Source organism: Rhinolophus sinicus, linkage group LG16 (genome assembly GCF_036562045.2).
Source record: "Rhinolophus sinicus isolate RSC01 linkage group LG16, ASM3656204v1, whole genome shotgun sequence".
NCBI lineage: Eukaryota > Metazoa > Chordata > Mammalia > Chiroptera > Rhinolophidae > Rhinolophus > Rhinolophus sinicus.
The window spans coordinates 24,438,475-24,466,365 of NC_133765.1; the positions used below are offsets into that span (position 1 = coordinate 24,438,475).

General features: G+C 41.5%; 1 protein-coding gene across 1 annotated transcript in view; it reads left to right on the forward strand.

Moving 5' to 3' along the window:
- PIWIL3 (piwi like RNA-mediated gene silencing 3) overlaps window positions 1-27,891 on the forward strand; it is a 39,325-nt gene that overhangs the window by 1,669 nt on the left and 9,765 nt on the right. The window contains exons 2-15 of the mRNA XM_074321802.1: window positions 9,889-10,021; window positions 11,701-11,779; window positions 12,132-12,267; window positions 14,818-14,917; window positions 15,511-15,725; window positions 16,356-16,477; window positions 17,155-17,235; window positions 17,891-18,094; window positions 20,135-20,246; window positions 23,518-23,644; window positions 23,858-23,975; window positions 24,371-24,485; window positions 25,168-25,355; window positions 25,801-25,873. Of these exons, the coding sequence (XP_074177903.1) occupies window positions 9,889-10,021; window positions 11,701-11,779; window positions 12,132-12,267; window positions 14,818-14,917; window positions 15,511-15,725; window positions 16,356-16,477; window positions 17,155-17,235; window positions 17,891-18,094; window positions 20,135-20,246; window positions 23,518-23,644; window positions 23,858-23,975; window positions 24,371-24,485; window positions 25,168-25,355; window positions 25,801-25,873 (1,803 nt within the window). The remainder of the gene's footprint in view (window positions 1-9,888; window positions 10,022-11,700; window positions 11,780-12,131; window positions 12,268-14,817; window positions 14,918-15,510; window positions 15,726-16,355; window positions 16,478-17,154; window positions 17,236-17,890; window positions 18,095-20,134; window positions 20,247-23,517; window positions 23,645-23,857; window positions 23,976-24,370; window positions 24,486-25,167; window positions 25,356-25,800; window positions 25,874-27,891) is intronic.

The window sequence follows — 27,891 nt, forward strand, 5'->3', positions numbered from 1 at the left end:
TATAAGTCTCCTCTTTGGCGACACCCAGGTATTGGAGCGTGGAGCTTTTCACAGGATGGATGGAGATGCTGTGTGAGCAGACGAAGTGGAGAGTACTAATGCTGGGTTAATGTGAATGTCACTTCACTGGCTGCCGAGCCCTGGGAACACCTGGGTCGCAGTGAGTAGGATCTGTGGCCCCTGAGGTTGTACAGCCATGGAGCAAGGCATGAAGGTGGGAGGTTCCAGGGAGTATTAAGAGGAAGGTGGACAGTTCCCTTTGATGGATGGTCCTGGTCGGTAGCAGGTGGATGGATGAAAAGACCTCACCACAATAAATTTCCAAGTCTAAAATTGAGGCAAAAATAAATCTCACTTCCTCTTATAAATATTTAGATAGTCACTGCTAATCTCACCTTTGCTTTCCTTGATTTCACTTAAATGAGGCTAGATTTTTCCCCCCTGATTTTTCCCAGGTAAGTTTCATTCATGTATTCATTAGCTCAACAAGTCTTTATTGAGAGCACGCCATGTGATAAGTCACATGACATCATTTTTCTCATGGAGTTAACATTCGAGTTAGGGCGAGACAGACAATAGGCAAGCGATCAAATTAATACAATATGAGATTGTGATCAATGCTACGGAGAATGCAAACTGGTTGTGGTGACAGTGAATGCCCATAGGATGGGGACCCCAAGTAGATGAGACGGAGCCAGTCAGGCGGAGGGAAGGGTGTGTGAGGAGGTGACAGCATGGCTGAGACATGCACGAAGAGGGTGGCAGTCAGGCCAAGAGTTGGAGGAAGATCATTCCAGGCACACGGAAGAGTAGGTGCAAAGCCCTGGGGTGGGAATGAGCATGCCTAGACAAAGAGGAGAGAGGGGGTAGTGGGGACTGGAACACAGTAAGCTGCATGCCTCATCCCGGTCCATTACTCCCTAAAGGAAACTAGAAGAGTCTTGATTTCCCTCTCGCACGCTCATCCCACATTCCATCCATCAGCAAGCCGTTTTTTAATTTATTATGGTAGCATTCATATAACATTCACCATTTTAAAGTGGATGATTCAGGGACATTAATTACAGTCACCGTATGTGAAACCATCACCACTATCTACTTCTAGAACATTTTCTCACCTCAAAAGGAAACCCTATACCCATTAAGTAGTTATTTCCCATTTTGCCCTCCCCCTAGCCCCTGGCAACCACTAATCTGCTTTCTGTCTCTATGAGTTTGCCTATCCTGGACATTCCATGTAAATGAATGATACAATGTGTAGCCTTTGTGTCTTCTTTCACATACCGTGATATACTGTGTCTTCCTTCATATACCGTAATATACTGTGGCTTCTCTCATATGCTGTAATATTTTTGATATTCATCCATGTTGTAGCATGTATCAGTACTTCATTCCTTATTATGGCTGTTTAATATTCCACTGTATGGGTAGGCCACATTCGGTTTATCATTCAACTGATGGACATTTGGATTATTTCTACCTTCTGGCTGTTGTGAATACACTGCTGTGCACATTTGTGTAGAGGTTTTTGTGCGGACATATATTTTTACTTGGGTATATATCTCGGGCTGGAATTGCTGGGTGCCACAGACTGAATGTTTGTCCCCCACCCCACCCCAAATTCATATCTTGACACCTAATCCCCCATGTGATGGTATTTGGAGGTGATGCTTTTGGGAGGTAATTAGGTCATGAGGGTGGGGCCCACATGAATGGGATGAGTGCCTTCAAAGAGACACTCCAGAAAGTTCCCTTGCTCCTCTGCCATGTGTGGACACAGCAAGAAGGCTCGTCTATGAAACAGGAAGTGAGTCTTCACCAGACACAGAACCTACTCTCGCCTTGATCTTGGACTTCCAGCCACCAGAACGGCGAGAAATCCATTTCTGTTGTTCCTAAGCCACCCAGTCTAGGGTACTTAGTTACAGGAGCCCAAACTACGACACCGGTCATACGGTAACTCTCTGTTTACCATTCTGAGGGACCTCAATTCTTTGCCACACTGCTGTGCCATGTTGCATTTCTACCCGCAGTGCATGCGGATTTTAATGTTTCCACATCCTTGCCAAAACTTATTATTTTTTAAACTATAGTTATCCAAGTGGGTGAGAAATGGTCTCTCACTGTGATTTCGATTTGCATTTCCTTAATGAGTAATGATGTTGAACAGCTTTTCATATGCTGGTGAGCCATTTGTACAACTTCTTTGAAGAAGTTCTATTCCAGTCCTTTGCTCATCTTTCAATCGGATAGTCTTTTTGTTGGTGAGTTGTATGAATTCTTTCTGTATTCTAGATACTAGACTCTTGTGACATATATGATTTGCACATATTTTCTCCCATTCTGGGTTGTCTTTTCTGTTTTTTTGATAGTGGCCTATTGAGATAGTGTGCAAAAGTTTAAAATTTGTAGGAAGTCAAATTTATGTATTTTGTTGTTGCTTTGTGCATTTAGTGTCATATGCATACGTAGGTTATGACTATTTGCCCCTATGTTTTCTTCCAAGCGTTGTATGGTTATATCTCTTATATTTAGGTCTCCAATCCATTTTGAGTTAATTTGTGTATATGGTGTGAGGTAAAGGTACAACTTCCTTTGCAGTTGCCCCAGGACCATTTGTTCAAGAGACTCTTGTTCCCCCACTGAATAGTCTTGGAAGCCTCTTGAAAACCAATTGATCACAGACGTATGGGCTTATTTATGGACTCTCAATTGTATTCAGCTATATCCTTATTCCAGTAAGTTATTTTGATCACTGTAGAGAAGTGTCAATCTTCCAATTTTGTTTTTCGAGATTGTTTTGGCTATTTGGTGACTCTTGATATTCTATATGAATTTCTAGATCAGCTTTTCCATTTCTGCAAAAATGGCTGTTGGGATTTTCATAGGGATTGCCTTGAATCTGTAGATAGTTTGGGGGAGTATTGCCAAAGTTTATAAACTGCTTTCCCAGTTATCACTTGATCCTCTCCCACTTTGAGCTTGTGAGGTAAACACTGCAAACATAAGACACATAAGGAAATTGAGGTCAATGAGATGGAGAAACAAGCCCAAGGACTGACTGGTGGGAAGTAGCAGATCCAGGGAGGGCATGAAAGGCAGAAGAAATAAACACATGAAGGTGACAACTAGTATGATACATTTGGGGAACTGCATGTTGTTCAGTAAAGACTAGAATATTGGGGTGTAGTATATTGGGGTGGCTGAGGGAGAAGTGGAGTCCCTAGGGGAGGCAGCACCACATAGGGATAAAGACCGTAGTCTTTGAGCAGACATATAGGAGACTGACTTTCAGCTCAGCTACTTACGAGCTGTGTAACCTTGACGATGACCCTTAACCTTCAGAACTTCAGTTCCTTCATTTATAAAATGGGGGCAATATTGTCAATCTAAGCTTGTTACGAGAATGAAAGGGCTACTGAGTGCTATTCCTGGCTCATAGAAAATGCTCAAGAAATAATAGTCTCCAGTTTCCAGACTTCAAAATCTGATTGGCTTATCCCAGCCAATGAATCGATTCTCTCCTGAGTCAGGTGACTCTACCTGCTCCAATCAGCTGTCACCAGAGGGCTAAAGCTATTTGGTATGAACATTGTTATTGGAGGAACTGAGGAAGGCAAGCAAAATGAAGAATATAGAGCTCTGGATCTGTGCCTGTGGGTGAGGCCTAGAGAAGGTGGGAGAGAAAAGTATTTCTTGATGCTCTGTGAGAGCTGCAGGATGTTCCTGCTAAGGTTGTCCTGGTTCCTGTTCTATAACCATTGCCCTCCGAACAGTATTCCGTACCCTCTAAGGCTCAGTTTTCTCATCTCTAAAATGGGAGAGGTGTGAATTCTACTTGTATACCTACAAGGCATGATAAAAAATATAGTGAATGTTTAAATTAAAAAAATTGTCAGAGTAAAAGACACATTGTCATTAATCCTCCTCAAAATACTCCCCCTCACTTCGAATACACTTATCCCAGCATTCTTGCCACTTTCTGAAGCAGTTCTGGAAGTCCTCTTTAGTGAGTGTCTTTAGTTGCGCTGTCGTGGCTGCCTCGATGTCCTGAATCCATTCAAAATGTTTACTTTTCATGGTCATTTTGACTTTGGGGAAGAGCCAGAAGTCACACGTTCCAGATCCAGTGAATAAGGTAGATGAGAACATACCATGATGTTTTTATTTGACAGAAATTGCCATATACCAGGAGCAATGTGTTACACGGGGCATTATCATGATGGAGGATGAAAGCGTTTACCCCTTTCATGTCAATGTGTTGTTCATGATCCATGATTTAGGGCACACTTTAAAACACACCTTCTCTCCACCATAGCTCACATCCACCTGACCACACCGAACAAGCTGAAACTTTTCACATACTGTTACTAAGGTTCGACGTGCCACTTCCCATATGGAAGATCCCTGCCTTTCCGTGGGATGGCATTTGGCAGCAGCATTCACCTTGTTTTTGATCACACCTCACATCTCTCAGTGCAGCTGTGAGGATAAGAATAAAATAGCATTGCATTTATGGAGACTCTTGGTGTAAACGCCATATAAGTATATAGGATTGTTAATTTACTGAAGAAATGACAGAACTGCTTTATCGAGCTGCCGAAGCAGATCTTAGTCAAGGCTCTTGGGGCAGAAAAGACACTCACTCTGAGTCACTTAAGTTGATGAAAAGATAGGAGAGGAAACTTATAGAGAAAAGGTCCAGGGGTCATGGGCCCTGTGTCCTGGGAATCGCTCACTGTCAAAACCTCTGACCCAGCCCCTCCCCCCCACGGCCCTGCTTGTATAGCCAAATAAGACAGACAAATGGCCAATAAGCCTATGAAAAGATGGTCAACATCTCTGATAATTAGGGGAAATGCAAATCAAAATCACACGAAGGATCCCTCATAACCACTAAGATGGCCACACTGTATGTTATGTACGTACGAGGTATTTTTTCTTTTTTCATCCGTTCATCTATTGATGGACATTTAGGTGGCTTCCGCCTCTTGGGTATTGTGAATAATGCTGCAATGAGCATGGGTGTACAATGAGATATTGGTTTCAATTCTTTTGGATATATGCCCACATAGATATCAATGTATATTAATTATATAAATATAATTGGGATTGCTAGACATATGGTAATTCTATTCTTAATTTCTTGAGGAGTCCCCATACTGCTTCCCGTAACAGCTGCCCCATTTCGCATCCCCACAATAACAGCACATATGCCTTCCCATTTCTCCACAGCCTCACCTGTACTTATGATCTGATCCTCAGGATAGACCCCTTCTCCTGGAAGGTCTCATCGTGACTCAGACCGCAGTCTGTCCACTGATCTCCAGTACCCGAGTGGCCACCTCCAAGGGCTCAGCAAAGGCATCCACCCTGGCATCCCAGGCTCCAGTAGTTCCATTATTTTGGTGGGCAATGGCACGGCCCACAGTCACTGACCCTCAGAAGTCTCACGGGGCCTTTCATGATTGACTTCCCAGCACCACTCGAGGGTATTCTTAGTTGTACATGTATCAAGAGCCCATTGGACCATTTGGTGTGGCCATTACTTACGGCTGAGGAATCTTTGAATAGCCAGACGTTACCTTGTAAGAGGGAACCAAGCTCTTCTTTTCCTACCATCTATACTGTTCCTCATTTAACCCATTGTGAGGACTTATCTAGTTCATCAACTCGTTTTACCACCTACAGGGCCAATAGCAGAGAACTTGGATACAGGGTCCAAACTCCCCCATATGGGAGAACTAAGCAGCTTGCTTCAATTCAGCAGGGAGACAAGGTTCAAAACTTTCATCTCTACGATGGGCAGCTCCTCAGGTTGTCCTGCCCCCCTTCTTAGAGGCAAACACTTGACCTGCTTGCACTCTCCCAAAAATACCTCCACTGTGAGCATGTGCCATTTTATAATTTTATTGCATAGTTCCATCTTCCTTAGAAGGGCCTTTGGAGACCACCCAAGACGTAACAGTTTTTTTATAGCTCCACGTAATCTGAGGTCCTTCATCCCGACAGCATGCATGTCTAAGAGGGTGCCTCTAGCCCTGGATTCGGGCAGTGTTCTAGTCCCAAATCCCCGCGGGCATCGGTAGGTGGCTGCATAGAATTCTGCCAGAAATGCCAGCCTGTGTGCGTTGTAGTTGCAGACACATTTGTAGCATTTGAATCCGGGCTCTCAGAATACGGAAGAATTCTTTACTGTTGACTACAGAGGTGGCTTCAGGAGGTTGTAAGAGCTCCCCTTTTGTATGGGCAAAGGATGGGCTTGCCCAGCCCGCAGCTGTGAGCTAGTGATAACAAATTCTCCCTTTATGAATCCCGTGCTTTTTATTTACACTTTCGGGAACCGGTGCGAACCCCTCTTTCTCACCTTCCTCCTTGGGGTTTTACTGTGGCCTTGCTGCTTTTGAACACAACACTGACGTAAGCCCAAGCTTCACTTTTGGCCTGTCAATATTATCTCCTTCAACATATTATAATATATACTGTATTGCTGTCCACAAAATGCACAAAAGCTTCACCCACCACTCCCAAGCCATTTAAAATTATTTAAGTTAATCTTGATACAGTTCCAAACACGGAAAAGTTATAAGCACAGCACAAGGCAGCCCAGTGTATCCTTCACTGAGATTCTACACCTATTAACATTTGCTGCATTAATTTTATCATCTCTATTTCTCTCCCTCCCTTTCACAAAAGACAATTGCACACATTTAATGTACATACAGCTTGATGAGTTCGGACATATGTGTACACCTGTGATACCATCACTACAACCAAGGTACTAAACGTATCCATCATTTCCAAAGTGTTCTTGTGTTCTGTAGTGTCTTGTTTGTGTTTGTTTTCTTGTTTTTTAAGAACATTTCACATGAAGTCTACTCTCAAACTCACAGAAGCAGCGAATCAGGGGCAGGGTAGGGGAAGGAGGATTTAAATCAGGGAGGTCAATGTGATTTTCTGTAGGGTGGTTAGGGCAGGCCTCCTTTGTAGCCTGGTTCCATTAATTTGCGGAGGTGTGCTAATTATTCTCTTATAATTCTTTCCATCTTCCTTCTCTGTGATTATTTATGCATTCTCTTTTCAGGGAGTCTCTGTGATTTCTCCTTTTTGTCTTAATTTGGCTGCTTGGTGTTTTGGCTATTATATTGGTTTCTTAAAGAACCACTGCTTCATTTTATTTATTAGTTCTATGTATTTTTTCACCTTCAATGTCACCATTCGTTTCCATTGGTTGGCTTGGTTTAGTTTGGTGTGTGATTGTTTTCTCATTGCAGGTGTAAATAAATAAATATCTACATAAATGTGTGCATGTGTTTGTGTACCCAATATATTTATGATCATATCGTAAATAAATATATATATCCAAATTGTATTTGGTTATATACTGCTTTTTTTTACCTGTGTATCCCCATTTTTTCCAGCTTAAATACCATTTTTTCCTTCTACTTCCCACCCTCCTTTCTTTGCCAGAAAGACCAGCAGTTTTTTTCTGCACATCATCCCTTCAGAACTTATTTTAATCAGACCTCTGTGGCATTTGGGATTGTTTAGAAGAATTATAAGGTAGTCAGATTTCCCACTGGATTCATTATTAATTAATCATTCACCCATCTATTTATTCTCTCTTGACATATTAATTGACCAGCTATTTTTTGCCAGCTACTATTGTATCCACCGGAGAAAGAGCAGGGAAAGGACAGGCAAAGCCCCTTCTCTCATGCTACTTGCCTTCTGTCAGTGAAAGACCAACGAGAAACAGACATGGAAGTAACTACTCAGTGCCCAGGAATAAATCTTATCACACGACCTGCAAAACCAGGGAGCAGAAGAATTGTATAACTTTTCTGAAAGGTATTAACGAAGACCTACTGGAAAGAGCCGCAGGGACCATAAAGAGGTTGGTACTCACTGAACGAAGCAGTCTGGGGGTAACTAATGCAGGCTCAGGACACAGTTACTAAAAACCTGCTACCCCAAGGACTGGGCTAGACTCACACAGGACACCGAGTCCACAGGTGATGTCTAAGAGCGTCTCATCCAATCCAACACTCCAGAACTTTCTCCTCTGATCCTCTTCTCTCCTCCCACACCCGCTCTCCTGGGTTGCCCTCCACCAGACAGACCATGATCTTAGACAAACCAGATCACTACCCAGAAGGCCCAGGGCTGGTTTCTACAGCGAAATCTGAGCAGTAACCTTGGAGCCTAAGGCATCTTCCTTGGAATAACTTACAAGCCCAAGGATTTTCCTGGAAAATCCTAGTGAAACTCTGCAACTTGGAGGAGCTAAATCAATGTCTAAATTCAACACAATGCCAAGTTAACAGACAACAGAATTTGTTCTATTCTGGAACTCAGTGCAATGATCCTAAAATTCATTCGAAAGAATAGCCAGGAATTTTTGAGTGCTTAGCAGATTTAGGCTTTTGTAGTCCTTTTGTGGAATATGTTCAAGATACAATAAACAAAACATTGTGTTACTGGTGCACCAGTTTAGAATTAGAGCCGAGTGTAGACCCAGGTTTCTATAAGATGATGGTGGAAGTTCAAAGCAGGGGGTAAGCTTAGGATTACTCAAGAAACAGTATCAGATAACTATCTTTCTCTTAATTAAAATGGGTATTCAGTGTGTGCATCAAGGGTTTAAATGCAAAACAAGGGCATTATAAAAACGTTACAAGAACTGGTGATTTAAAAAAATTTAAGTGGCAAGGCCAAAGAATGACAGAAGCCTGGAAGCCATCGATACGAAGACTGATGCAACGAATATCATTTTTTAAAATGACCCCTCATACTTAAAAGCTTACAAATCACTGTGAATCCACTCGTAGGGATCTGCGTAGGAGACGAGGACAGATAAGCCTCAGTTTGAATTGAAGCAGTCACAGCAGCTACAATTTAGTTATATTAGTAATCGCGGGGATTTGGTTCAAGTGGGAAGTGGGAAGGGCACGAGCTGCTGCTGTTCCGAGTGCATGTCATTTGGCAGGTCACCTGGCAGGTTAATGCAGGGGACAGTGATGGGGGAGATAAGGTGGGGCAGGAGAGCGGGCAGAGCACCCCGGCTCCATCCCACTGAGAATGGGAGGATCTGAGATCCTGTCAGGTGCAGCTCAAGGTTGGTCTCATTTGGGCCGGGATGGAGATGGTGCCGGAAGAGGCTGGGCCGGCAGGCTTGAAATTGGGGTGGGTGGGGGCCCAGCATCCTGCAAGGTTTCCAAGCTGGTCTGACCTCCACCGCCTCCCCGCCCCTACTAGGTGACTGCTGCTGCTAAGCAGAGGGCTGTGTCCCCGGAAAGGCCAACCCTCTCAGAAGGGAGCTTCCCCCCCCACCCCCACCAGCCCTGCAAAGCTGTGGGGCTGGGAGGAGAGAGACCACACACCCATCACACACCCATCAGCCTAATTCCCCAGGTGGAAGGAAGGAAGGTAGGTGAGCTGTGGGAGCGGAGTGAGAGGACCAAGACGGGATAGGTGGGCTGAAGACCCATTCAGGTGGCGGTAGGTAGCTCAGGTGTGTGTCCTGGGGGTAGGGGCAGTGCAGGGGACAGGGACTCCTCGCTGTACTAGAGGGATACATACAGAAGAACCCAGCACACAACCGGCTCATACTAGCAAGCCGTGTGACCCCCCCACCCCCGTGTCTTGTGCATCTGTGGGGGATAAAGAATCACTTTCTTGAATTTCTGTGACTATTTTACCAGGTTCCCTGTCTTTTCCTACAAGACAGCTTAGGAGCAATGTCTTGTCGGTGTGATTGCAGAATTTGTGTAGTTAGTATCCTGATGCTTTATTTGAAGTCCTACTTTAAAAACAACAACAATAACAAACTGCCCAGGCAAGTACACGGAGACGTCTAATCTGTCTGTGAAGGCTTCTCCCCTACAGGGCCATCGCCTCCAGGACAGCAATGAGCGGCAGGGCCAGGACTCGGGCCCGGGCCCGGGGCAGAGCACGCAGTGGGGCATCCCCCAAACCTGCTACACCTGGACCCTCTGTGGCACCTGGAGCCGCTGCGGCAGTAAGCGCTGTAATATTCATTGTTTCCTTTGTGCAAAAGATGCTGCCTCTGCGAAAAGAGAATTGGTTGTTGGGCCAGGGTAGCTCAGGTGTAGAGTTCTCTCCTGAGGACAGAGAATGAATCAACGTCCTAAGAAGTCAGTCTCTGCAGATGCTGGCACGGGGGGGCATTAACTTTCTACCTGGATATCCTGTCTACCACTTCCCTTCCATGTTTGGTTTCACAGATGCAAACACTTTTAAACCCAAGCAGACGGGAAGGCTGCTACATTTCTTCTCCTCATAGGCAGTGACTTCAAAAGGGGCAACTTTGTTCGAGTGCTTGAACAGCCTGAATGATGAGGTTGGTGCAAAAGTAACTGCGGTTTAAAAGGTTAAAAACAATTGCAAAATCCGCGATTGTTTTTGCACCAACCTAATATATACTTTTCAACACGGTTTAAATGTGTCACCCCTGCTGTCTGCACGCATTTCTGTCTTCTCTTATCCCATATCCACTTGGCACATTCCTGAAGCAGAGCCCACTGCCATGTGAGGGGTCTCGCTTTTAGGACCCCCACTGGGCCTCCCACTCACATGGCGCCATCCAGGTACATTCAGTCTCCTCTGCAATTGTTGCGCCCCTCGCCTGTTCTTCGCTTACGCCTCAGCCTTCCTCCTCTGTCCTAATTCTCACATCAACTCCTGTGTCACTGACACAAACCGAACATCAGAGCAGAACATAAAGGTCTTCTCCCACTGCATCTCCATTGCCTGGCTGCGGCCCCTCAGCTGAAACCCTAAAGTGCTAGCTTTGCTTCTACTGTGTTTCCCCAAAATAAGACCCAGCCGGACCATCAGCTCCTATGCGTCTCTTATTCTCTTGTGCGGTTCAGTGGAGCGATGGTGGGAGAGGAGACTCTGGTTGGAGTGGAGAGCCCTCTTTTCTGCGTGAGAAACTCCCTCCGTGTGGCGTTCAGATCACCACAAACCCTGGGTCTTCCTCCTGCTTCACTGACCTCCGCTGCTGGCTTGTCTTTGCTGGGTTCTCCTCCCTGCCCTGTTGTTGTACCCCAGACCTAGTCCTTGGACCTCTTCTCTTTGCTACAAGTACTTACTCCCATGGTCATCTCGTCAGTGTCATGGCTTTAACTGTTATCTGGTACGTGGGCAGGTCCGCATATTTATATCTCTGGCCAGACCCCTCTCCTGCCCTACCCAACACCCCACAGATGTCTCCCATTCCTGATTCGCCCTCCCAGACATGTCATACTTAATTTGAAGAAGCCCCATCCTGCCAGTTGCCCAGGCCAGTCTTTAGATTCATCCTCCACTTCTCTCTTTATGTCACACCCGTGGCAGAAACAAGCAGGAAATACTGTTGTCTCTGACTTGCAAGAGATCCAGCATCTGGCAGTTTCTCGCCACCTCTCTTCCTACCTCTGGCCCAGACCACCAGCACCCCCTGCTGGACACTGCAAGTGGCCTCCTAACTGGACTTGCTTTTGCTCTGGTCTCAACCTTCAGTCTGTTTGTTCTCAACACAGAACCAGAGACATTGGTTCCTGGAGCAACTCCGGCCACGTCCCTGTAAGGGTTCCCATTTCCTCAGAGCCAGAAGCAAATCCCTTCAGATGGCCTCCCTCCCCCACCACTCTGACTTCCCTTCCTGCTCCTCTGACCCCGTCGGCCTTGCTCCAGCTGCACTGGCCACCTTCCTCTTCCTGGGACATTTCTACCTGAGGAACTTGGCACTGTCTTGCCTCCACCTATGGCTTGTGTAAGCTTGTTACACTCACTCACCTCCTTCCAGTCTTTGATTCAATGTCAACTTCTCACTGAGGTTCTGCTTTGTCCCCCATTGATTCAGGCAACCAGTCCCCTTCACACCTCGCCTTCCCAATAACTGCCAATTTTCCTTACTTTGCTATTTTCTTCATTCCCCTAGCAATTACCATATGATTGCTAAATACAGGTTATAGTCTGTCACCTGCACGTGAGCTTTTCAAAGGAAGTTCCTTTGCTTAGTGCCCTGCTAGTGCCCGGCACGTGGCAGCCGTACAATCATTTCTGGATGATGAAGGAACAGAGAGACAGCGTGACTGTTTATTTCTATCTCCAAATACATGCAGACTCAGCAACCTGGTCAAATCCAGCCTGGACTCCAGCAACTGCAAGAAGAAAGCCACGTGGCTGAACCAGGACAGCCCAGAGGAGCAGAAGGAACATCTCAGCCTCCAGGTAAAAAGAGGGAAGAAGAAGGATGTGGTGAGGGGCAGGGATGCTTAAAACAGGAGGGGACCCCACAGCAATAAAATTCTAGACAGATAGCCTGGGTGTTCCCAGGAGGTTTGGCAGGATGGGAAGAATGTACAGCTTGCAACGACTCCCTTTCCTGCAACCCGTATTTTACCCTCCTATATGTTAAGGCTTATGGAAAAAGAAATGGAGATCATTATTCATTCGCCAATTCAATGTAATTGCGTTGCCAATTTAAACACTGCACTTGCATACGATAACTCTAAGTAAACTCAGGAATCCTAGGAACATTCTTTTCTTGGGTTCGGAAATGGCTGCACTTAAAGTTTGAGCAGCTCCTTGGATATCTCCGTGTTCACCTACGGTGTTTTGTCCTTACAAGTGAAAGGTTATCATCACTGGACAGGTGAGAGCACAGGCTCAGATGTTGTCATTTGCCAAGGATTGATGAATGCAACTAACCTCAGATCTGTTTCTCCAATTTGCTTTAAAAAAAAATTTTTTTTCCTATTTATTCTGGTAAGAACAGTTAATGCGAGACCTACCCTCTTCACATACTTTTAAGTGTACAATACAGTGTTGTTACCTATAGAAGCAAGGTTGTACAGCAGATCTCCTGGAAGTTCTTTGGCATAACTGAAACTTTGTATCTGTTGATTAGCAATTCCCCATTGCACCATCCTTCACCTCCTGAAAACCACCACTCTAAGCATGGCTTCTAAGAGTTTGATTATTTTAGATTCCTCATGTAAGTGGGACTATGCAGTATTTGTCCTCCTGTGACTGGCTTATTTCACTCAGCATAACGTCCTCAAGGTTCATTGATGTTGTTGCATATGGCAGGATTTCTTTCTTTTTAAAGGCTGGATAACATTCCACTGTATGGATATGCCGCTTGAAACGTTACCCGTTCATCTGTTGATTGTTAGATCGTTTCCATGGTTTGGCTATTTTTAATAGTGCTGCAATGAACATGGAAGAGCTAGTATCTCTTTGGTATCCTAATAGCCATCCTTTTGGACAGATATCCAGATGTGGGATTGCTGGATCATAAGAGAGTTCTATTGTGAGGAATTTCCATACTGTTTTCCATAGAGGCTGCACCAGGTTGCAATCGCACCAGAGTATATAGGGGGTTTACATTTCTCCACATTGTCATTGACACCAGTCATTTTTTTGTGTTTTTGTTTTTTTAATAATAACCATCCTTACAGATGTGAAGTGCTATCTCATTGTGCTTTGATTTGCATTTGATGCTTTGATTTGCGTTTGATGATAGTGACCTTAAACATCTTTTCATATACCTGCTGGCCATTTTTATGTCTTCTTTGAAGAGATGTCTATTCAGGTCCTTTCCCTTTTTTAAATTGCGTTAGTTTTTTTGCTATTGAGTTGTAGGATTTCCTTATATATTTTGGAAATTAACCCCTTATCAGATACATGGTTTGCAACTATCCTCTCCCATTCTGTAAGTTGCTTTTTCACTCTGATTGTTTCTCTTGCTGGGCAGATTTTTAGTTTGATGAAGCCCCACTTGCCTATTTTTGCTTTTCGTGGCGTGTGCTTTTGGTATCATATCCATGAAATGATCACCAAGACAAATGTTATGGAGCTTTTCCCCTGTGTTTACTTCTAGGAGTTTTATAGTTTGGGGTCTTATACTTAAGTCTTTAATCCATTTTGAGTTGATTTTTGTGTGCAGTGTAAGAGAAGGGTTCAATTTCATTCTTTTGCACGTGGATATTCAATTTTCCCAATACCATTTGTTGACGAGACATCCCTTCTCCATTCCGTATCTTTGGCACACTTACTGAAGATTGGTTGACTCTGGGCTCTCTATTCTACTCCACTGGTGTAGCTCTAAACCAGTATCATACTATTTTAACTACTACAGTTTTGTAATGTATTTTGAAATAAGGAAGTGTGATACCTCCAGCTCCGTTCTTTAGGTTTGCTGTGGGTTTTGTTTGTTGTTGTTGTTTGGTTGGTTTTAGCTATTCGGGGTCCTTTGCACTGTCATTCAGTTATTGACCTTGTAAAAAATTTAAATCTGTATAAATATTAGAATGTAAAAAAATATATAGTATGAGAGCCTTTTCCAGTTGCTGTTATTAATAAGAAAAAGAATAGATCAGTGGTTCTGTATTAAAAGCCAGTTGCATGGAATTGTTCAGTCCGCAATTTCTGACGCCCACTAGAGGGCAGTGTGGTGCCAGACGACAAGCCCGTAAAGCTGTCGAGTCGGCACAAGGTGTCTGCTTTGAAGAATCTTGTACTCGAAACTGGACAAATATTAGAGCGAGGAAATAAAGCCACCACTGATATGGCCCGGCGACTCGTCCCAAAATCTTCTGGATAAGAATCCCTTTTCTGGTGACTCATTGTTAAAATAGTGTTGTTTGCATCCTTTTGACATCTTTTCCACCTGAAACCACCTTCACTGTTTGACTTACCGGTAATAGCTGGGATTTAATATTGTCCTTTCTATTCACATTTCCCTGTTTATTGTTCAAATTCGTGGCTTTCACAGAGAAACTCCAGCTCTCGGCCGGATTACAGGCGGTAACGCTAAAACCCCGGAGCGGTTGCGGGGGAGTTTTTCGAGACCTCGTGGTGAACACTCGGCAGCACTTGGAACATGTTCGAGAGTCCACAGCAGGTACGCTGGCTGCCAACAATGCCGTTTTATGGACTTGTTCATTTTAAACTTTTGATAAGATGCATGTTGGTGTTTAAGAATCTATACAGCTTCCTGCCATCCCTGTAAGTGGACGTACCCTTTCACTTTGTCAATAACATTCACTTTTGCAGAAATAAAGACTTATTTTAGAGTCCTGGATATACTCTCCATTTGTCTTTCCTTTTTATAGCCGCTAAGATAGAATCACCCACATCTTCGGTTGTGCCGAGATTTAAAAAAAAGATTTAAACACTATTACACAATGTGCCTTCCACCCCCTAATGCCCCTTTTAGGAAGCCTTATGCTCCAGAGGTTTTGTTTTTACTTTGACCTCTTTATTGTTGTTAAATATTTTAACCTTATATTTTAACTTTCTAAATGTGTGTTTGCATCAGATTTTACCTAAATTGATGTTAGGCATTCTGGGTGGCAGGTATACAAAAATGTTTGTTACTTGTTAATTTCCCTGTTTGCCCTGACTGTGGCTGTCAACATATTGTAGTGTCCAAATCGGTTGGGGGTCCAATCAGCTCCTCTTTTTTCATCACTGACATGTGGCTCAATGTTTCAGGCTCGCAAGGTAAAATGGTCAAGCTGTTTGCAAACCATTTCCGAGTGGTCTCTCAACCCCAGTGGATTGCATATAAGTACAATGTAGACTACACGCCAGACATAGAGAATGGAAATGTCCGTGAAAGTTTGCTTTTTCAACATGAAGCATTACTTGGAAAGTGTCGTATATTTGACGGCAACTCTCTGTTATTACCTCACAGACTACCTAAACCAGTTAAGTAATGTTGTTTGACATTTTCCTGCCATTGTTCTTTCTCTTACATTTTCACTTTATTTTAGCAAAACTCTTACCATTTCTGTAGAATGGTGTGCAGAGATGTCTTGAAGATCTCTTGCCTGACGGATCTGGAACAAAACCCATATGCCATATTTGATTATCATTGATATTCTCTGATGTTTCTTATTTTAGTGCTTAAAAGGAATTTAATATAAGGGTAAATTAAAATACATACCTTTTTTCATGGCACAATGTGTCTCAAAAATGCTGATAATGAAATTTTGAATAATTTATGTTTTACTTTCTTGTTTCTCCAAAACTCCAGCAAAAACAAACAAACAAAAAAAATAGGACTTACTATTTTTTTCTATACATTTCTATATTAATTAACGAAATACATCATTTACAGGAGCTTGTTTAAGTAAAAAGTAGTTTTAATTTCAATATTTAATTCTGACTCTTCACTTTTCTAAATCACATTTTTCTACCTGTGTGTGTCCTTGTGGGAAAGACTGCTCTTGCCACGGTGGTATGTTGGCTAGCCAAGTGACATGCTGATTTGTGATGTGATGGAGATTCGTGTCCTTGGAGGACCCTCTGATCCTTTTGGTTTTCCTGTATCTCAGAAAACGGAATTAGTCAGCAAGCTCAAAGATGACGCGCTTGTGAAGGTCACCGTCGAGTTCTCCAGCGAGCTCACGCCCACCTCACCAGATCGCCTCCGTTATTATAACATCCTATTTAGAAAGTATGTCGGTGAGATTTAGTAGCTTGAGCTTTGGCTGTGTTTTAGTGGGTGTCAGTGGTGTTGAACACAGCCATTTGCTTCTAGCATTTTGTGTTCTTGACAGTCCCCCCGTATTGAGAGAGGGAAGGATCTTTTAGATGCAATGACACTTGAACCCTACCTAGACATGTGCAGGTGGGTTGCACACGGGGTCAATGGATTGTCCCCAGTACTGTTCTCCCTGCCTACCTCCACTTCCCATGTCTGGCACCTACCTAGGGGAAGTAACGAGACATCCACTACACACATCCATGCACAGTGCTGTCTGGAGCAAATACACTTGTTTTCTATTCTACATGCACTGTGGTGAACAAATACTCAAAATTAATAATTTAGTCTGCACATTTCAGTCTGCAAAAGCTGTTTGGATTCATTTCTGGGAAGGAAGGCTATCCTGATGACCGTTCCATGATATTTTGTTTTATTATATATTATGAAAAGGAGACAAAACCGAGGTTGAAGGAACCTTTAATATCCACTTCACCATGTAATTTAATGTCGTATCAGGAACTTCGTGTTAGTATAACCAAAGTCACTGACAGATTGGTTTGCCCTAAATGTATCCTTATGTATTAGTTACCAAGTGCTTGCTAATAGTCACTGTTCTTTCAATAAAAACCTATTCTTTTCATTTCTAGAATTTTGAAGATCATGAAGTTGAAACAAGTTGGTCGCAACTATTACAATGACTTGGAGGGCGAAGAGATCTTGCAACATAAGTTTGTATAAAGTGGAAGGTTTCACCTTCTGCAGATATAATTACAGAAGCTTTTGATAAAGTTACTCTCATTTGCAATAGTCTGATTTATAAGTGATGCTCTTTTAAATGGTACCTGCTGGTGATGAACAATTAAGTTACAATTTAATGTAAATTTAAAATGAAGTGAAATGATTCCCTCTAAAAATCCCAGCATGATAAGAATAAACCTTAAGATATTCAGTTGTTGTGTAAACCTACTAGAAAACCTAAATAATCATTCAAAACTTGGGTAATTTCTCTCTGAAAATATTTTCAGTCACAGCAATTATATCTCCATGTATATATATTCCTTATTGGTACATATTTATATAAGCTTTCATTTATATGTATTTCATATATATGTGATATTCTCACATAAACAAATTTATAATTCAAGCCTGCAGGTGATAATAAAAATGGTTTAACATACAAGTAAGTGATGTATTACTTATAACTGGCACGTCTAGTAAATCTCTGTTTGAAGGTCTTTCAAAAGACCAGTTATTACTCAAAATGAGACATTAAAGCTGACTCCTACATATCAGTTTTAGACCCTGAGTTCAGGCACTGTGACACTTGGTTTTATGTTTAGAGTTTGGACTTTGACACCCACATCTAACTTACTCTATTTGCAGACTGGAAGTCTGGCCTGGTTATATTACTTCTATTCTTCAGTATGAAAACGATATGACTCTCTGTGCTGACGTGAACCATAAACTGCTCCGAATGGAAACTGCTTATGATGTAATAATGCGTATTCGTGAGGAGGCCAAAAGCAAAAATCTTGACGTCGAAAAACAAGTTGCTAAAGAATTAGTTGGATCGATCGTTTTTACAAAGTAAGTCTGCTTTTTGAAAACCTATCCTGTCACGTTGATGACGTATTTTTTCATGTGAGATGTTCCTATAGTTTTCGAATCACTAAATGGTAAAGTTCAGAAGTAGAAATAGCATGAACATTGGCAATCGTCACTGGACATTTCCTCATCTGGTTATGCAGCATGGGAGAGGGATCTGTGTCAATTGTCGATTGTGCTGTTCTTGCGATTCCTAATACTAATTTAGTCATTCGCTCCGAACCCTCACTTGCCCATAATAGAGTATGGCTTCTTCTGAATTTCTTTCCTTTCTCTCTCTTTGCATCTAGTTTTTTTTAAAAATTTGTGCTTAATTATAAACCATTAGCAAATTTCCATTTAAAGGACGTTTTTACTTTGAATCTCTCTCTACCCAAGAAATTTTAAATTGATAAGAAAATGGATTTAAAGTTACTTAGCCAAAATAATCTTAGAAAGAGCCAAGTCAGAGGACTCACACTTCTCAATTTCAAATCTTACTACAAGCCAGAAATTAAGACACTGTGATATGGAATAAGGATAAATATGTAGATAAATGGAATAGAATTGAGAAGCCAGAAGTTAATTCTCTCGTTTACAGTCAAGATGATTTTCAATAAGGTTGTCAAGACAATTCAACTGAGGAAAGAAGAGTCTTTTCAACAAATATTGCCGGGACAGCTGGGTATATACCTCTCCCTTCCTCGTACAATACAGGAAATTAACTGAAATTTAACTCCAAAAATTACTCAAAAGAGACCTAAACATAAGAGCTAAAAGTATACAATTCTTAAAAGAAAATGTGGGAGGAGATCTTCTTCCCTTTGGATTAGGCAAAACCTTATTAGATAAGACACCAAAAGCACAAGTGATGACAAAAGAAACACAGATAAATTGGACTTCACCAAATTAAAACCTTTTGTTCTTCAAGGTACAGCATCAAAAAAGTGAAAAGACAACTGAAAGAATGGAATATTTGCAAATCACATATCTCATCAATAATTTGAACCTTGATATCTAAAGAACATGAACAAAATAACTAAAAGAGTGCCCATTTTTTAGAGTTGGGTTAAAGATCTAAATAGATATTTCTCCAAAGCAAATATACAAATAGCCAATAAGCACATGAAAAGATGCTCAACATCATTAGCCGTGAGGGAAATGCAAGTCAAAACCACAATGAAGTATGACTTCATACCCACTAGGTTGGCTAAGATAAAAAAAGGCAGATACTAACAAGTGTTTGTAAGGATGTTGAAAAACTGGAACCAACTCTCATAACAGTGTTGGTGTGAATGTAAACATGGCCTCTTTGGAAAACAGGTGGCATTTCCAAAGTATGACATATATATATATATATATATATATATATATATATATATATATATATATATATATATGTTATCATATGACCCAGCAATTCCACTTCTAGTTATATACCGAAGAAAAATGAAAACATATGTTCACCAAAATTGTTAATGTCCATAACATCATTATTTATAACTTAAACTGTAAGCAACCCAACTGTTTATCAGATGTAGTATATCTATACAATGGAATATTATTTGGCAATAAAAAGGAATTAAGTACCAATGTATTGCTACAGCATGGATGAACCTCGAAAACATTATGCTATGAAAGAAGCCAGTCAGGATACATCATATATTGTATGATTCACTTCATGTGAATGTGACAAACAGGCAAATGTCAAACATATAGGGACAGAAAGTAGAGCAGTACTTGCCTAAGGCCTGGGGGAGTTGGGTGGAAATAGTGAGTAATGGCTTAGGTTATGAGTTGTGGTCATTTCTTCTTTGGGTGATGAAAATATTCTACAATTGTGTGGATGGTTACACAACTCTGTGAATACACTAGAAAACACTGGACTATGCACATAAACGGATGAATTCCATGTGAATTCATCTTAATAAAATTGATATATCCTGCAATTACTTGTAGGATTTAAACCCCCTTATTTCTTGCCTGGTTCTATGTAATGAGTAAGTCAGGGATAATACCATGTATATTGTGATTATTCCACAGGTTCAACAACAAAACCTACAGGGTGGATGCTATTAATTGGAAGGAAACTCCCGAAACTGAATTTAAAAAATCAGATGGCACTAAAATCACCTTTGTGGAATACTATAAGAGGGTATGAAATTTTATTTAAATACATTTTAAATTTTAATGTCTTCATGCCTACATTATGTAGTTAAACGTATTTCTCTTGAGAAAATGAATGTGGGAAGACTTCAGATGTGAAAACTTTTTTCATGTTAAAAGTTTCCGTCTTGTAGAACTTGGTTCAAAATGAAGACAAAAAATGACCAATTACCATCTGAAATTATGCCAAATATGTGTGAAGTCTCATAATTCATGGATTCCTTAATCTTTGAGTGTTCACACACACACACACAAAAGGTAAACTTTGCTTAGTAAACTAAGCTACATCGGTTGATGAGGTTGGTTTTCTGGCTTTGGCAAATGAGAGAAAGATAATTAAATGAACTGCAGATATTTGTAGCAAATGGGAAGAACTTATAAATGGATGATTAAAAAAAAACCTAGTATTTTTATATCAGAACCCAAAACATAGCTACTTGTTACCATGTAGCGTACATACCGTGTTTCCCCCCAAAATAAGACCTAGCCAGACAATCAGCTCTAATGCGTCTTCTGGAGCAAAAATTAATATAAGACCCGGTCTTGTTTTCCTATAATATAAGACCGGGTCTTATATTAATTTTTGCTCCAAAAGAGGGGTTAGAGCTGATTGTCTGGCTAGGTCTTATTTTCGGGGAAACACAATAGTCCTCTGACATCCCTTCAAGGGGATGGTTCCATTACGAGATTATCCTCTTTTGTGCTCCATGCTTAGTGCTTGTTCATTCAATCCAGAAAGCATTTAGTGATATAGCCGGTATATGAGGTTTGACAATGAAGTTCATGAACTTGTTGCAACCATGTTGCTAATCTTTTTTTTTTTTTATATCAGAGGGATTATTCATTACGAATTTGTACCAACTGGACAAACAGCTAACCTAGTTTACTATTTGGAAGTGCTGAAAAGGCTGCGTGAAAAAGTTAGACAACCTGAAGTTTTCACCAACAATTCACGGCTCTTGCATCACGACAGTGCACCAGCTCACACGGCACTGTCTGTGAGGGAGCTTTTAGCCAGTAAACAAATAACTGTATTGGAACACCCTCCCTACTCACCTGATCTGGCCCCCAATGACTTCTTTCTTTACCCAAAAATAAAGGAAATATTGAAAGGATGACATTTTGATGACATTCAGGACATCAAGGGTAATACGACAGCTCTGATGGCCATTCCAGGAAAAGGTTCCAAAACTGCTTTGAAGGGTGGACTGGGCACTGGTGTCAGTGCACAGCTTCCCAAGGGGAGTACTTGGAAGGTGACCGTAGAGCTATTCAGCAAGGAGGTGTGCAGCACGTTTTCTAGGATGAGTCTGTGATCTTAATTGTCCTACCGCTTACACTGGTAAGACAATTGAGTTCTCTGCTCTCAAAGAACTTGCATTCTCATGGCAGGCAGAGAGCTGGCATACAAGAAGAAAACTATTTTGATAGCTATGAGGGATGTGCAGATATTTAAAACTGGGGGGTATTATGGAGACTATCCGGTGGTTACCTAGACTGGGTGGTCATGGGAAGCTTCTCTGAGATGCTGATATGTGAATGTCAGGAGGGAGCGAGCTGTGTGCACATCAGGAGAAGAGACAAGGTAGTGCAAAGGCACCATTTTCAGGAAGGGCATGATGGATCCAGATCCCCAACAAGGCTTGTGTGTTCTCTAGAAAAGTAATTGCAGAAGTCAAACGTGACTTGTGTTCATCTTTTGTTATCAGTGTATATTGAGTATTCCAATTTTAATAGAGTTTTCCTTTCTTAAAATGTGTGTACATTTTTTTGGCACCCTCTGTATGTAGCTGATCAAGACAACAAAGTATTTCAAGAGAGAGAGGGAGGACATGCCTCGCTGCCTGTAGAATGTGAAGAAGAGCTTAAACTGGAGGGTATACGTATGTCCAAACTCACCAAATTGTGTACATTAACTCGATGCAGGTTTCTGTACACGAATTGTACTCAATAAAGCTGGGGGTGGGTGGGAAATACACACTGGAAAGAGTGTATTTGTTTTCATAGCATAGAGTTTATTGCCAAGAGCAAATGGTGTAATGGTGGAAATTGAAGTCTAGGTGGAAGGCACTGAAGAAAAAATGGAGCAATACTTGTTACAAAAGAAGAGAAATGGTATAATAAATATGTAGATGGAAGAGGATTTTTTATATTAGGGAATAGTATGTTTTTATGACATCATCCAACAGAGAGGGAGAAATGGACACTACCGAATGTAAGAAATAAGGGATAATAACACAATCCCCGAAGTAGACAAGAGGTTGGCATCCAGAGCTTGAGTAGAGGGACTGGCTTTTCTCTGGAGCAGGTCACACCCTCCAGGTGACAAGCAGAGCGTATGTCTAAGAGAAGAAGGTCAGAGGAGGGCAGAGTGTCAGAGGCTTCCTGTCCTCAGCCTCGTATTTCTCAGTGAAGCATGAAGCAAGACCACTGGCTGAGTTAGTGGGGGGAGGAGAGAAGGGGGGTGTAGAGGAGATTTGAGAAGAGGTGAGAAAGGATGAGATGCTGGGTTTTGAATGGGTAGGGAATGTAAATAGAGTGCCCCTTTTAGATGGAGGCACCAACAGTAACTGAAGAGCCAGTCCGCAGGGTTTGAGTGCTGGTTACATGCACAGAACATAAAGTCTGGTTTTACCAGCGTTAGAGACTTGCCAACTGGTATGACGAAGACATAGAGTAGGGAGGGAATTCATGGCATTTATGAGGAAGTGGTGTGACAGGCTATGGAATGCAAGCTGGGGGAAGGAAGGGAGAGGATGTGATGGAGACACGGCCCTCCCCTCTCCTACATCTACACAGGCTGATTCCACTACCTAAGCTTATACTGGCCTGTGAATTCTACAAATTTCATCTCAAAGGTCATTGACTTTGCCTTTCTGGATATCCCAACAACGTTGGGAATGCTCTTGAAAGTTCTCAAGGTGTTTTAGGAAGGTTTAAGGCAGTTACTGTGTTGAGAAATGTACTCTAAGGGTCCCTCGCCCATCTGCCTATAGAGAGTTAAAAAACGGTAGCATGATGGCCAAGATGACAACTGCTCTCCTCGGCCTTGTGTGTTCATAAGAAATAAAAGAGATGTGACCCCTGGCACAGCTAACTTAAGAGACTCTGAGGGGTATTTTTAAGGCATCCTTTAACTTGGGGAAACGACGTCTGCTGCACACTGCAGGACTTCCACTGGTGATCCAAAAATGCATTCTTGTACCACTGTGTGTGATGTTACTAAGGGTTTGCCAATGTTCTTTCTTGCTTCTGTCGAGCAGTACAACGTCCAGGTCACTGTCTTAAACCAGCCACTTTTGATGAGCAAGGGCAAATGGAAAAAGCGCCAACAGGATACGCCCCACGAACCTATATTCCTGGTTCCTGAGCTCTGCCACCTGACAGGTACTGTGGATTTATGCTGTCTCCGCAGCCGACCACCCCCCTTTAAAGCCCCGGATGTTATGAGGTAGAAGTACGGGCGTGTCACAGCGCTCCCTGTGACCACAGCTGTGTTCTCTCCACTGGTTCTTCCTCTTCTAGATACAACAGTTAAGTCTTCTCTGATAAGAATCTATTCTTGCCTGTTCACCTGTATCTTTTGGATTTTTTTAAAAGGTCTAACAGATACAATGCGGAAAGACTACAGGGTGATGAGAGACTTATGTACTCATATGAGGTTGGAGCCAGAAAAAAGGCAGCTTAAATTGAAAGAATTAATGGACAATATGCAACAGTAAGTTCTCTCTCTCTCTTTCTCTCCCTCTCTCTCCCTCTCTCTCTCCTGAAGTTGAGACCTTTGCAGGTCCCTTGGTATGTATCTCAGATTCTTCGATTAAAAAATGACAGTGAGGAAGAAAATGATATTTTGGGGGACAACCCTGTTGCTTTTGTCATTGCAATGTTAACGGAGACCTGGATGGGGGAAGAATGAACCAGAGAAGAAGGGCCTGCACAAATGTGAGAGCACAGACGAGACTATTGCAGTTTTAAGGAGTTTACCTGCAGCAACTCAATACTGAGGACAAGCAATAAGGGACCTTGGATGAGAGGGAAACTGCCCTGTGTTTTGCACATGGTGCTGCTTTTGCTTATTTTCTTTGGATCACGTGGAACTGTTTTAACTTTCAGAGATAAGAATGTGCAAAAGGAGCTTCAACACTGGAATTTCCAATTTGATACCCAATTTTTGTCCTTCTCAGGAAGAATTTTGAAAGAAGTGAGAATTTTCCAAGGGAAAAGGGCGGTAAGACAGTTTCAAAACTGTCATGTCATAGTTGGATCAAATGAATAGTACCGTGTTTCCCTGAAAATAAGACCTACCCAAAAATAAGCCCCAGTTAAGATCGTCAGCCAGATGGACGCATTTAGTATGCTATGACAATGTTTCAGAAGAAGATGACATGACTGTATTTGAATAAATGTAGATTGTTGTACAGGAAAAAATAAGACATCTCTTGAAAATAAGCCCTAATGGAGCAAAAATTACTATAAGACCCGGTCTTATTTTTGGAGAAACACGGTAAGTAACACAAAGAGAAACTAACTCAGTTGTGTCAGTACCTCGGACTGCTCTCTATTCTTAGGTTACTTGTTCTTTCTATATGAGAGAACAAGCAATAAATGCATGTAAAGTGCTTGGCATATAGTAAACTTAATATTATGTCTTTATTAGTATGGTGGACAAATGATCTTCCAAATAGTCCTTAAGAGTCAGATACCTTAAATCAAAGCAATCCAGAGTAACCCGTGGTAGAATCCCAGTATTACTAACCTATATCTCAAGGAAAAATATCTAATTTGGTCAGGACTGAAGTTCAAAATCATAATATTTCAGTAGGAAAGAGCACAAACTTATAGTGGAAAGGATCTTAGATGATTTTTTTTGGTAATGATGTTTTATACCATGTCTCGGAATTCTCTTCCAGTTTGACTCCAATCCACAATTTGCAGAATGGTCAAGAGAAACAAGAAGTGGACCCTTACTCAATGTGAAGTCGCTGGATAATTGGCTGATCCTCTATACAAAGAGAAATTATGGAGCAGCCTTTTCCTTAATGCAGAGTCTACGGAAAGTCACACCCACCATGGGCATAGCTATGCGAGATGCAAAAATGTAAGGAGGACAGAAATCACTTCCGATGTAAAAGTCAGTTGTCAGCAATCAGAAGGTGGAATAACTGAAAATATTAAATTGTAGGACTCGATTGCTTTATCAAAACTCTGAAAGTCTGTAAACACAATAGTCTAATCTACTCCAGTCAACAAATATTAAAACAGGCTCATGTGAGCCATAGTTTGTGGTTCTTGGGATACAAGTTGAGGAAGATACAACAATTAGCAACTTGATGGGAATGGATGGGGTGATATTAAGAACTAGCTCCCAAACGTGTTTCCAAAAATCAAACTTGCTTTAAAAGCAAACTTTCAACAGAAATGCCTATCTTGGCATTGTATCTTGTCTTGCTTTATATCATGTTGCATTGGCTGGATAAAATGTGTCTTGTGTGTTTCACAGTTCATTACCTTTTGAATATAGATGATATATACTTATTTTCTAGGATTGAAGTAAGTGATACAGTCAAATCCTATGTAACCGTCTTAGAAAAACATGATTCATCAAATACACAGATGGTAAGTGTCTGATATCTACACAATCCTTCCTGATGGTTCTACAGCTGCATTTGTATGTGTTTTGGAATTTGGAATGTTGCCATTGGTTTTACTGAACTAGGAAACAAATACAAATGTATCCCTCGACTGTAGCTGAATCAGACTTCTGGGTTTTAGCTACTACTTAATATCACCATATTATGCTAATTCTTTCAGGCTGGAGGACTTGGAATTATTATTTTTTTTAAGTCTCAAACTGAAAAACACCATACAAATGTAAAGTAATACAGGTTATGGTAATCATCACGTGATGTTCATTTCTCTCCCCAGCTTTAACCTGCAAAGTCTATGATCTTTCTCTTCCAGCACATGCTCTTCCCTTTGCTCAGTATTTTCTTGGGACCTTTCCTTTCCTTTCTCCCATCCACTGTCTTTGACCAACGTATCATTAAGTTGTGTCTGAATGACTAAAAACAACTTCTTTTTCCTTCCTTCGTTGGGTTCTTTCCCCTAACTTATCTCACATTCTTCCTTCTTCCTCCAGGATGATCTTCAAAAAGGTCTTTATTTTTTGATCATGAAACCAGGTCTCTCCTATGGTCTTCTCCCTAAAGCCTAGACTTTTTTCTCCTCTTGGTTTCCACTAAGGAACCTTTGAGGCTACTCTGAAGGAAGGATACATTCTGTGAACCACACTCATTCCCAAATGAAACGTCTTATGTTGGAAATCCTGTTGTACTTACATTTTGTGTCTTGCTTCCTGTTTCGTGATTGAGTCCTGTGTCTCCCTCTTCTCTGCTGGTGTAGTTCAGCTCAATCAGGGGACGCCCTGGGAATCAGCAAAACGTTACATTAGGACCAGAGCTGAAGGGGCCTTGGTAGTTGTTTGATTCCCAGCCTGTTCTCCTAAAAGGAATTGCTCTTGCTCATTTAGCATCTGCCTGAAAGCTAAAGATTGCCTTCTTCATGGTGGGAATTGCTTTTAAAATTTTCTTTTATCTCTTGCGTGGGAACTTGTCCCACTTTTACTCATTTATCCTAGCTTCGCTTTTCGGTGCAATATCATCTTTTGCTCAAGGCAGCCCCTTAAATATTTTCAGGTGTGTCAGATGAAGGGGATTGGGACGGGATATCTACAATCCTTCTTCTGTGCACTTGGAATAACTGATAAAATAGAGACAGGAAATTATGTGCAAAATTGCCTTTTAAGTACAAATGGAAACCTCCATAGACCAGGAATAGAGGGGAATTCCTGCATGTAAGCTGGGGTGAAGCTAGGCGGCTGACAAATTTCAAAGGCTGTGTGGTACTGGACATTAGGCCAAAGACAGGATGAGTAAGATAATCCATTGGATGGGATAAGAAGACATCAAACCACACCGGGGGTGCCATAAAAATGTATACGAGTGGACACTTTGGTCAACGTTGCTCAAGCAGTAGTTCGCCATCATCAGAACTGTCTGGACGCTGATGGGAACCACTTTGAGCACCTCTTGTCATTGCAGGAGTCAAATGTGACTTGTATTCATCTTTCGTTATTAGTATATATTGAGTATGACAATTTTAAGTTTTTTCCTTTCTAAAAATGTGTATATAGGTTTTGGCACCTTCTGTATTTATAGTAAGTCTAAAACAAAACGTTAACTTCATCAACATGTGATAAGGATTGGTGGTAACACTACCAATAATTCATAAGTACTCATATAGCTTGGCAATACATTTTCCTCATGGGGTATGAAGACAACAGCTTCTAGACCACCATTTAAACAAGCCATGAATACTAAAGAATGAAATTCCTATAAACATGCGAGTTGGAGGAGTAAGGCAAAAGTAGAGGAAATAAAAGTATATTCCAGCTATGGGATTATTTTTTTATTTTTACAGGAAGGAAAGCCAATCTAGTATTGTATTAATAATTTAAAGCTAAAAAAATAAAAATGAAATAGAGTGATCTCACACATAATATTAATAACCTGTTCCTGAAAATCAGACATTTGCAGTAAAAATGCCAACTGGGAACATAGTCCCCACTCTTTTAA